This window comes from Octopus bimaculoides, chromosome 11, assembly GCF_001194135.2.
Source record: "Octopus bimaculoides isolate UCB-OBI-ISO-001 chromosome 11, ASM119413v2, whole genome shotgun sequence".
Lineage (NCBI taxonomy): Eukaryota > Metazoa > Mollusca > Cephalopoda > Octopoda > Octopodidae > Octopus > Octopus bimaculoides.
Genome location: NC_068991.1, coordinates 29,263,949 through 29,276,972, shown reverse-complemented (window position 1 = coordinate 29,276,972; position 13,024 = coordinate 29,263,949). Strand labels below are relative to the sequence as shown.

The 13,024-nt window shown below is 38.2% G+C and overlaps 1 protein-coding gene across 3 annotated transcripts in view; it reads left to right on the top strand.

Moving 5' to 3' along the window:
* The window catches only part of LOC106880969 (solute carrier family 22 member 21), a 147,818-nt gene that overhangs the window by 123,827 nt on the left and 10,967 nt on the right, over nucleotides 1-13,024 (top strand). For all 3 annotated transcript variants that reach the window (XM_052971666.1, XM_052971665.1, XM_014931147.2), the window contains exons 3-4: nucleotides 7,758-7,960; nucleotides 9,730-10,038. In XM_052971666.1, coding sequence (XP_052827626.1) covers nucleotides 7,758-7,960; nucleotides 9,730-10,038 — 512 coding nt within the window. The remainder of the gene's footprint in view (nucleotides 1-7,757; nucleotides 7,961-9,729; nucleotides 10,039-13,024) is intronic.

Genomic DNA, 13,024 nt, shown 5'->3' with positions numbered 1-13,024 from the left:
AACCTTACGATAAAGCCTAATTTCTAGATATCCCATGACTAGGTTAGCAAAGGAGCAGGCTATTCTCGTACCCATCGCAGTCCCCAATTTTTGTCGATAGAAGTTTTCTTTGAAGATGAAGTAGTTATTTTCCAAGGCGAATTTTAGCCCTTCTATCACGAATTCTTTTTTGATGTGATGTGGGAGTTCGTTGGCGTAATTCTCTAGCCAGAATTGAATTGCCTCTATTCTTAGGTTGTGGGGGAAATTGGAATAGAGGTTGACTAGATCGAAGGATACTAGTAGAGTGTTTTTGTTTATTGTTTCAGGAAGGTGATTGAGCATATCCAGGTCGTCCCTTATGTAACTTTTGATATGCTTGGGGAATGGTTTTAAGAGGGTATCTAAATAGTTACTGAGGCGGTGGTTTTCGCATGCGGGACCTGCTATTTTAGGTTTCAATTTGAGGTCATTAGGAGTAGGGACTTTGATTATTATGTCTGTGGCTATCCTGTATGCGTTACGTATTTTCTCACTTCTGTGTATCCTGGGAAAACCGTAGAATTGACTGGTTTTACATTTGAAATTGGTCATTTAGTCATATTCTTTGTCGGTGACTCCTTCTCTGTATAGGTTTAACATGGATTTGAGGTCTCTCGTTATTTTATGCTGACTGTAGTGTTGGGCGTTTTCATAATATGTTGTGTCTTCTAATATGGATAGTACTAGAGTTATATGAACATGGTATACTACATAACTCTAGTACTATCCATTTTGGAAGACTCGTGTGTTCCTTTTCAACCTTCTACATATATATGCCTGCCTTTGACTGGCCTCAAATCTCACCTGCGAACCCATGGAAAACAAACTTCAACCAACTATTCTGACTATATGTCTGTGAACACGTTTGAATGTGATGTATGCCAGAAGGCTTGCAAATCTAATGGGGGTCTTAAAAGACATGTTAAGATCCACAATGGGCAGAGTTTACCTGCAGGTATTGGTAGTTCAAATCAGAGGTGCAATCTGTGTGGGTGTTTTTTTAGAACATTGTCTGGTTTAAAAAGCCATATCAGACGCCATGAAGGGATTAAGGTGTAGGTACAGGAGGTGGTCAAACTCTGTGTAAGGAGTAGACAACCACTATATATATATATAAATATATATATGTATATGTATGTATGTATGTATGTATACAGAGATAGATAGATAGATAGATAGATAGATAGATAGATATAGATAGATAGATAGATAGATAGATAGATAGATAGATAGATAGATAGATGGATGGAGAAAAAGGACCTTTGGCTGCGCCAACATTTTGCTCAAGAGCACAAGGCATCGCCCGGTTCAGGATTTGAGACCATAATTTCACCATCATAACTGCAACACTCTAACCACTAAGCCACTTGCTTTCACACACACAAATACAGGTGTATTAAAACAAAATACAATATAATTTTGGGATTTATCCAAATTATCTCCGCCTCGAGTCGATGCATTATAATAACTAGATGACAGTTAAGAATGCTTAATTAATTAAGTGTATCGTCATTAATTAAGAGTAACTTAATTGAAGAAGGAAATATTCTCACGATCCAGCTATTCACCAAAGTTGATAAACCATTAAGGAAATGGACATATTCAAGTTTTGGAGATAAGAGGACAGTGGTTTCTGGCTCAATAGCCCATCATCAACACAACGATTATCCGACCTGACGAACAGGCCAAGAGACTTAGACTTATACAAAAAGAGTAGAACATATTTATGAACCTAGTAATTTGTGTAAATAAAACAAAAACGAGTTAAAAGAAATTATTCAGAGGAGCCAGTGGAATGGACTTGAGCAATTTAAGAAAATGCAAGAATATCAAATACATAAATTCTTGATTTATTAAAACTATCTCCGCCTCAATATATCGGATGTATCATATTTACAAAATGGGGTCTAATACAAGCTACACATAAGAAGAGGAGGTCATCTCTAGAATCTTCACTATTTTCTACATAGAAGCCTATATCTACTCTAACTAACTCAACGCAGTCTTCTACTGATAAACGCCTAAGACTGGTCTGGAAGTTAAAGTCTTATGCCGCATGGGAGACCTCTTCACACCATCGAGGTAAGATTCACGACTGACAAATTAGTTAAAGAAAGTGGACGACATCCCTCATAAGTGAAGAATTGTTGCTAATTCCGACATACCTCGGTCTGAGGGTGGTGAAAATAAAGGTAGAGGAAGAAGAGGAGATCCCTTTGCTTGTGGCAACCGTATTGTACGGTATAGATAACAAAACAAGAATTCACACGGTATGTAAAATAGGAAAGGAGCATTGATCAAACATGGGCATGGAATTATGGATACACGCCGATGAAGGGTAGCGAAGTTATCCCTGACTTGATCAACCTTCTTGAAGGCGCACAACTATTTGTAACAGTCGAGATGTCACATTTGTGACAAGACAAACCATTCAAAGGCTTTCTACCCCATGCAAAGAAAAGAAACTCCTCCTCCCCGCTACTGTAGATACCGCTAATACAACAACAACAACAACAGCATTAAAAGCAACAACAGCAGTGCCACCATCATCAACACTTACAACGTCAGTGCCAAGAGCGACAGCATGAAAACAAATCCATCAAGCAAAAAGCAGCAGGAGAGATCCATTCTTCAACATCAGCAGCAAGTACCGGTACCACACCTGAGGAAAACAATAACGTCACTAGTACCGACTATCAGCTTAGAAATGTGCGACTGTGCAGACATACTTCTTTCCCAGCCACAGATTTCTCCGACTGTGAAACTTGTCTAGCGAGGAAAGCAGTTTGCAAAAACCACCAGAATGGACACTAGTAAAAAGAAAAACATAAAATATTACAAGACTAAAAGCAAAAAGAGATTAGCAGAGAAGATACAGAAACAAGCAAACTATCACACACCGATACACGCTCTACACCAAGACAATTATAAACATCTCCAACATCACAGACAACTTCACAAACGAAAACACAGCAATCCAGCCCAACAATAGGAACAGCACTCCCAAGGCATCACTAATTACACTACTATAGACACAAACAACAAGAACTCAATAAGGCATATTCAAAAATACACAGAAATTACTCTAAATGAATACATCTCAACCCAACATTCATATAAAAAATTATAAAAGCAACGCAAAGTTACAACAAATTGACAACAAAGCATCCCAACGGAATGGGAGATTTCCTTGGAACCATAAACAAAAGACTCTACAAAAAAATGCTTGTGGAGGTACCTGTCTCTCCACAGAAATAGGGTTGGTGATTCTCTTCATCTCCTTCTCTCTGACAAACATGGCCCTGCCTGGGTTCACCTTAGAAACAGGGCCACCTGCTCAGTGATCTCAGGTCAAAAAATTTAGATGTAATGGCTGTCAGTAACACCAGACTCTTCACTCCACAAATTTTCATACTCTTTTTTGGTGCATATAAGATTTACTTATCTCTATGTCAACTGGAAATCTGGGGTGGGGTGGAACTGCGACGTTGTATCTGAAAGGTCTGAATCTCAAGATAAGACCAATCTTCCTGGATCCAACGGGGTAAGTTGGTGACCCTGAAAATGAACAGTAGCAAGGTGGTTCTTTCCAATTCATGGTTGTTTATGCTCCGACAGGGGCAGAACAACCGGATTTCTTTGGACGCCTAGCAGTTTTCCTGGAAACGTCTTGACCATTGTTGTTAATGAGTGATTTAAACACCATCTTAGATGTGCATTTAGATTATGTGAGGCGAGCTGTTAGAAGAGGGGAATGTGAAAAGCTCGACAAACTTGCTCAGACATTTTCATCTGTCTGACGGGTACCGACTGATTTTCCCCAATGTGACAGTGAGAGTGTGAATGAATCGTATCAGGTCATCTAGGTCGTATCTAGCAGGGTATTCTGTAGGCTACTAGATAAGGATGGCATAAGATGTCCACTTTTCAAAATCTACACAGACCACAAATTTGTAATCAGGAGCAATTATCAACAATAAATGTTGGTTTTCCCTGAAAAGAGGCAATTAGGGTAGAATCTATTAGGTTTAGTAAGGCATTAGCGAAAGACAGAAAAAGAATAGAGGAGAACGTATTTAGAAACGTAGAAGGGGCACTTAGGAAAGGCATCGCAACTGACTAGCTGACGGTGAGATTAGCTCCAGACCAATTCTTCATCGCTAAGCACAAAGGATACATTGTCAGAAATAAGGAGCGTGTTCTAAGAAACTAGGGAACGAAAGCCGCTCGAGGTTCTGAGTCGTAGGAGCACAGCGTGACAAGAAATCCATAATTTGGTCTTTAGTTGACCAAAATGGGCGCATGAAACTCAAACTCAAGTAGATATGTGCGGCATTTTGGAAGCACTTTGCTCAAGTGTTTGGGACGAATGGCAATCTGGAACGCAGGATGGACTTCAGTGCCTAACTCGACGGCGTGTCACGACTCTCTGCAATGGGGGTGGAGTGTTGCAAAAAGCCGATTACAGCCGCGAAAATACGGGATATGATGATGGGCTGCATGGGGAACAAATTGCCTGGTGTGGATGATCTGCCCAATGAACTTTACTTTCACATGTCGGACGTTTTTGGTAGCCTCTTAGCAGACATCTACTGCAACTGACAGCACAACGGGAGAATTCCTAGTTCTGCGATTCGAAGAGTGGTGGTACTACTAAGGAAGAACCCAAAGAAAGAGGATCAAATAGAAAAGTTCAGGTCCATAAAGCTGTTGAAAATTTTGATTAAGGTGTTAGCGCTTATCGTTGAAGAACTGGTTAGTGATACGCAAACATGTACAATTCCAAGCAGATCTATCCACGATAGCCTCCACCTGATGCGATACAGCATAGACAGAGTGGGTAAAGAAGCTGGTATTGGTGGGGCCCTGATCAATTTAGATCACTCAATAGCCTTCAGTAGGGTCGACCACCAGTACTTGAAAGCCATTGTCATAGTTGTCGGTTTCGGTCCCGTTTTCTGTGGCTGTGTTGCCACAATGTACAGTGACATCTGCTCGAAGGATTCAGTAGATGGTTACCTATTGAGACCGTTCAGCATAATGCGTTCGGTCCTTCAAGTGTGCCCCCACCTCGTTTGTTATGTATGTACTGGTTCTAGAGTCACTACTTTGGAGGCGTTGAGAGGCATCGCGAGCGAACTAGGACGTGGGAGAACTGTGTCGGCATATGCAGACGACATGACCATCAAAGAGTGGAACACTAGCCACATAAACCTGATCGGTACAGCTCTGAAAAAATACGAATCTCTGACAGGAGCAAAATTAACCAAGAATAGTTAGTTGGCCTGCAGCTTGGCACCTGGAGAGGCAGCCCATGCCGTTCAATAACGTCATGGGACGCTAGACGGAGGGACTGGATAGATTCCTTGTGGTCTGTTTTTGGTCTGGATCTCCAGGTGAAAAAATTGGGGCGATGTGACGAGCAGGGTAGCCAATCTCGCCCAGAAATTGACAGGCAGAAACCTGTCTCTAGCAGATTGGACAGAGGTGGCGAATGCATACATAGCGTCTGTCATATATTATCACATGACCATCGTGACTTGCCCCAGTTCCCATCTGACCAAATTGGAACGGAAATTCTTTCAGTTCCTGTGGAAAGTACGTGTACCACTGGTCAGGCGCTAACTGGGAAAATGGGCATGTCGTGGATGCTGATGCGTAGACATGCGCCGAGTCTACGCTATCTTCACCATTTCCTTGACGGCGAGTAGATATGGTTGCCATTCGCCCCTTGACTGAGCTACAGTTCTGGATCAAGCGCAGACTGAGGCAGATGGCAATTCCCTTGCTTGGGGATGGCAGGGTAATCCGGGATTTTTGTGGAGACTTTATCCCGAATTACCTATATGAACTATCATGCTATTGGTGACTGTATTTATTAAACATTTATTTTTCCAATATCTATTTATTTATCCCTCTGTTATATCTTTTAAGGTTATAGTTTTTCCCCTTGATCAATGTAAACCTCACCTGTTTTGTCTGCTGTATCTTGCTCTTTGATATTGTTCATTATGTCCTGGGCCCTTGTGGTGAATGAAAGAAATCATTATTATACGCGAGTAAGCGAAAGCAGGGTATTGTAATCACTTGTCTTGTCTGTTTGTCTGTGTGTTTGCAAAATTACTGGAAAACGGCTGCACGGATTTTCATCACATTTGGCAAAAATACTCGTTGGGTGAGTGGCACGAAATGTTGAACATTTGTATTGATTATTTTTAAAAGATTATTTTAATCGATCTTACAGATTTCCCGACAAGCAAGTGGTCATATTATTTTGTTCACTTTCGTTTTCATATAAACGTGTGTATAGCTCATGGTGTACATATGCGCGTAGAGACGTGTGGGTACATACATACATACATACATAGGCTTACGACCGTATAAATGTGTTTGTGTGTGTGTGTGTGTTCGTGTGTGTGTGTGTGTGTGTGTGTACAATGATGGATTCGACGGTTTCGTTTATTTACGACTTGATTTCTTAATTTCATTTGAAGTATACAATCCTATAATGGTGATACTTAACGATAAAGTAAAAAAATGAAACAAATCGAACTTACAAATTTCTCGATAAGCAAGCGGTCGTATTCTTTTGTTCACTTTCTTTTTCATATGAACCGACCCTCGTCTGCCTAAGTATAGAATATGGTACACCTATGCGCGTAGACGTGTGGGTACATAAATACATACATATGCGACTCTGGGCGTGTGTGTACGCGAGTGAGTAGAATCTTTAGCACTCCGGCCAAAATGCTAAGCGACATTTCGTCCATCTTTACGTTCTGAGTTCAAAATCTGCCGAGGTTTGACATTGCTTTTCATCCTTTCGAGAACGATAAAATAAAATAAAATAAGCACTGGGTTGATTTACTCTGTCCCCAGAACTTACGGTCCTTGAGTCAAAATTTGAGATCATTATTATTCTTATGAAAAATGAGTTATGTGGCAGAATAGTTAGTACGCAGAACAAAATGCTTCGCAGCAGTTCTTCTTGCTGTACATTCGTAGTTCAAATTCCGCGGAGGTCGACTTCGCCTTTTCTTCGTTTGTGGTCGATAAAATTAGTATCCATTGAGTCCTGGATCAGAGTAATCGAGTATCTCCCTCCTCCAAAATTCCAAGACTTGTGCTTTTGGAGAAAGGATTATTATCATATGTAAAATGTAGTGAGCTGGCAGAACCGTTACGAAGCCGGACAAAATGCTTAGAAGCATTTCTTCTGGCTTTATTTTCTGAGTTCAATCGCCGATGCTGAATTTGCTTTTCATTCTTTCAGGGACGATAAAAAAAGTACCTGTTAGGTATTGTGATCGATGTGATCGACTTCTTCCTCACCTTAACATTGCTGGCCCTATGCCAAAATTAGAAAGAATTATTATTATTATTATTATTATTATTATTATTATTATTATGAAGGCTACAAAGGCGGTGAGCTAGCAGAATCGTTAGCACGTCTTTACATTCTGAGTTCAAATTCCGCCGAGGTTGACTTTGCCTTTCATCCTTTTGGGGTCGATAAAATAAGTGCTAGTTGAGTACTGGGGTCGAAGTAATCGACTAGTCCCCTCCCCAAAAGTTTCAGGCTTTATGCCTACATTAGAAATGATTATTGTGAAAGCTACAAGATGTTAAAATAGATTAATGTATTAAATAACTTGCTAAACTTCAATACTCAGCACATACATGCTGAGTCTATAAAACTTTTATAATAACCGTGAACCTAAATTATCTTCCTACAGGGTTCCGCTATTCCTGGTTTTACCATGATATTGGAAACGTTTCCTGCTGACAAACGGACACTGATTTCATGCATAGTGGGGGTTTGGTGGAGTTTATGTGTTATGATCCTTGCGTTGGTTGCCTATGTGATGAAACATTCGGAATGGAGATGGTTGTGTGCCGTTTGTGGGTTTCCAGGGATCGTATGTGTATTTGAATTCTGGTAAGGAATTTCTTGTGATTTTTCAAACTACTTCTACGTTTTTCATTTTGTCTTTGTCTTTGCATTTTCTTTCGTGGTGAAAACTCCAATACTAAATGTGACAAAATGACGAAAGATTTTTTTTTTTTTGTTTTTTTTTTTTGCTTTTTTTTTTTTTTTACATAAATGCTAATTAAACATCATACTAGTATAAAGCCTGTATCTTTAGTTTCGAGATTGGACCCTGAAGCATTTTGGGTACTCAAGACGTTTCAGGATTGCTAAAGAGGTGTGTTTGCAATGAATAAAAAGCTTCCTGAAGCGGGACTAGATAAAATTTAGAATTATCTGTTAAAATCTTCCGTGTGTGGAATTCATGATCCGAAGAACTGGTAATAATCTGCAGCTGAACTAATTTGATCTGCAATTCTCCTATATAGCAACTTACACCATTCGCTAGGGCATGGTGCAATATATCACTGACTAGTTTTAGCTAATGAGAATCCACCCCATAGATGTTTTAACAGCGCTAATTATTCAGCTAGGTATTGTCTTAGAGGCGGCACGAAACTGTAACGACAGAATCTATCATTAACTATTTCTTAAAAGAGAAAGAAAGAAAGAAAGAAAGAAAGAAAGAAAGAAAGAAAGAAAGAAAGAAAGAAAGAAAGAAAGAAAGAAAGAAAGAAAGAAGGAAAGAAAGGCATTTCTTAGGAGAAGTTTAGTTCTCTAGTTTGAATTAGCCATAATGGCTAATACGTCGTTGAAGCATCGCATGGGTTTTAAGAACTGAGGAAATTTTCAGCGAGAAGATTTTCAGACGAAATAGCTTCTGACTGCGGCAGACGAGGAAGATCTCTGAAACTCCTCTGCTTAGCGATTTTAGTGGTTATTTCAAGACCCGAGATTTTTCAGTGAAAACAATTTGCAGTACCGTGTCCCGATAGAAATATTTCTATTATTGAAATATTTCATTATTGAAATATATGCAGTGGATGAACTTCTAAATATTGATGCGATTCATAGGATTACCAATATATTCAACAAGATGAACTTTACTATAATTATATACCGAATTCTTAAATATTCTGAAAAACATATCAATTTTTTAAAAAATATATATCATTTAAAATTTCTACAAATGAAAAATATGAATTTTCCAAATTATAGGAGGGATTGCTTTTACAAACTCTTAAAGGACAGTATACATTTTAATATTTTAATATTTTTAATATTTAATTAATATTATCTTATTATATATACCATTCGTTTTTAACACGTATATAATAACTCCATTCATCTCCGAAGAGCGGAATTATTGCCAATATGCTTATCTATATTGATTACATTGTGAAGGCAATAATGTCCGCGAAACGATCGTCAGATGCTTTTTAATTTTTAGACTTTCATAATATTTATACTCAATTACGCATACATTTTTATATACATTTATATACGCATGTATTTTTATGTACATTTATATTTTTTATATATATTTATATTTTGTACATCTTAAATTTTAATTTAACTATTATTCAAAATATTACTGTGTCACATTAAACATATATCTTTCGGAAATTTGGATATTGATTTCCTGTGAATATTATTAATAATTTTATAAATTTTATTAATAATATAAACACACACACACACACACACACACACACACACACACACACACATATATATATATATATATATATATATATATACACACATACATATATACATATATACATACATATATACATATATACATGCATACATACATACATATTCATATTATGCAGGTACATAAGAGAAAGCATTCGATGGTTGTTCGCAAAAGGGAAAATTGTAGAAGCCGAAAGAATTGTGAAACGCGCAGCAAAACTTAACGGAGTCGATTTCGAATCGACATGGACAAAATGTCTGAAATCTAATGAATCTGCCATGGAACTGCATCAATTAGGTGAACAGTCCAAACAACTGATTGACAGAACTGCAACAAACCCTGAAGACGAAGCCAAAGTTCATCCTAAAGAAACTGCGCTTGGATTGTGGACCATGATGAAATACAGTACAACCAGAAATATCACCCTAGTTGTCATGTTCGCATGGTAAGTCTTCTTCATAATAATAATAATAATAATATTCCTTTCTACATCGATCCCAGGGTCAGTGCGTAACTGGTACTTATTTAAAGTTGACCCTAGTGGAATTTGAACTCAGAACGTAATGACAGACGAAATGCCGCTAAGCATTTCGCCCGGCATGCTAGCAATTCTGCTAGCTTGCCGCCTTAATAATAATAATAATAATAATAATAATAATAATAATAATAATAATAATAATAATAATAATAATAATAATAATGATAATGATAATAATAATACCAACAACAACAACAACAGCAACAACAATAATAATAATGATAATAATTCTTTCTACTATAAGCACAAGGCCTCAAATTTGTGGTGAGTGACTATGTCGATTACATCGATCCCAATTCTCAAATGGGATCGACCCCGAAATAATGAAATTCATCGACCCCGAAATAATGAAAGGCCAAGTCGACCTCGGCGCGATTTGAACTCAAAACGTAAAGACAAACGAAATACCAACCAGCATTTTACTCAACGTGCTAATTATTTTGCGGTTATTGAGGTAATGGACTATGGAATGTTTAGCTCGAAAATGCAGCATTCTGTTTTTACTCACGATCCCTTATGTTATAAATTCAAGTCTCACTGCAGACGTCAGGAAATTACGAAAAGGTGTTCTAATAAGCTACACTGCAATACTAGTGAAATACCAGAATCCGTAGCATCGACCTACCCCTGCCATTAACATTGCTGGCTTAGTGCCTAAATCAGAATCTAAAGCAGTAAGCTGGCAGAATCAAAGGCGCGTCGGTGAAAATGCAAAGCGACATTTCCTCCGGCTCTTTAGTTTCAGAGTTTAAGACCCGCAGAGGTCAACTTTGCTCAATAAAACAAGTACCAGTTCAGCCCTTGGGTCGATGTTATCTCGAAAAATTACTGGCCATTGTAGCAAAATTTTAAATCATTGTTATTATTGTTGAAGCTGTTGTTCTTATTCATGTTCCTGTTATTAGTGTTCTTGTTAAGGCATCGAGCTGGCAGAAATGTTTGCACGCCGGGCAAAATGCTTAGCGGCATTTTGTCTATCTATACGTTCTGAGTTTAAATTCTTCACGTTCGAAGTTCAAATTCCACTGAGGTCAAATTTGCCTTTCATCCTTTCGGAGTCGATAAATAAAAATAGCAGTTTCGCATTGGGGTCGATCTAATCGACTAGCCCCCTCCCGCAAAATTTCAGGCCCTGTGCCTATAGTAGAATGGTTATTAGTGTTGTTGTTGTTGTTGGCGTTGCAGCTGCTGCTGCTGCTGCTGTTGCCGTAGTTGTTAATGTTATTGTTGTTATCATTGTTATCATCATCATAATCGTTATTCTTATTTAGGCGGATAGCTGGCAGAATTGTTACCGCTCCGGACAAAATTCCTTCCTGATTTCAAATGTCACCGATATTGACTTTGCATTTCATCATTTTAGGGGTGAATAAAATAAGTACCAGTGCTGGGGTCGATGTACTCGACATGCCCGCTCCTTTAAAATTGCTTAGCTTAGTACCAAAATTGGAAACCATTATTAGTTCACCATCAATAAGCAAGAACTCTTTTCGAACTTAATCGAAAATTCCGCCGTCCATACACATTTAAGACTGTGATCTCAAACGAACTGTTCATTTATGATAGAGAGGCTTAGACACCGACATGTCTGTGTTGTTAAGAAGATCTATTTGCAACCTCGTGGTTTTGCGTGGAGCATTAAGCAAAATCCTTCTTTTATAATCTCATGTTGATCGGTTTCTACTAAGTATATTGTAGTTGGAATCAGTGCAGGTAATATGCACAAGTCTACCTTCTGCTATATTCTCTCCTTTCCGTTCTGTTTTTTATCCAGAGTAAGCCACAGCTCTATTTTATTTTGAATTTCTTGAGAACTTCTGCAATTAATGTTTCGCTTTTGAATTAAGATGTAAAGTGCATGAATGCATTTATTCATGTATATTTATGTATGCACGTATGAGTACATATATACATATATGCATATCAGCGAATAAGGTAGGCGTCATAACAAGCAGATAGACTATAAATGAATTTCTTTGTACTGAATTACAGGTAATCCCTTACCATATTTGTTCTTCGCCAACTTAAGAAATGCAGCAAACCTATTATCATAATATTTAGTTTAGAAATTACAATGCAAAATATACTATTAATGATTTTATTAGCTGTGACTTCGAAGTTTTGCAAGTAGTAAGTGTTGAAAGACTGACGAGGCCAACAACGGGCACGTCAGTCTTACTGTCTTTATGATTAAAAATAACATATATTGAATCTTTCATTTAATGTTCGCAGCTTTTATACTCATAAAATTATGACTTAATTAAGCAAAAATTCCTTACATTTGATCATGGCAGACGCAGGATTGTGAAAGACACAACTAGATGTTAGAAATATATAGCTCTAATAAAACATTCTTTACATTTACTAAACCCCATCCACACGATCCGGCAGTGTCCTGCGAGCAGGCGTTGGGTGTCTTTTATCAGGCAAACTTGACGCGCAAACCAGCGGAATGCTCTTGACCGTCGTTGAGCGAAATCACCAGACAATGGCTGCCTACCTGGTGGTCTGCAGCCAGGTATTATTGCTCTTAGCTGTTCATGTAACACACCATGGTCACACTCACCGGCGTTCGACTAAGACTGCCACCAACCTCACTGTTGATTTCAGAAAGTTAACAACAACGTCTTAGAAGCTGAAGACTCGTGTTAGATGCATAATTTATTTTTAACCTTTTACTTACTTCAGCCATCAGACTGTGTCCATGCTGGGGCACCGCTTTGAAATTTTAGTCGAATGAATTGCCCCCAGTTCTTATTTTATAAAGCCAGGTACTTATTCTATCGATGTCTTAAGTCAAACCGCTAGTTTACTGAGACATAAACACACCAACACCAGTTATCGAGTGGTGGGTGGATGGGGACAAACACAGACACACACGCTGATGTATACA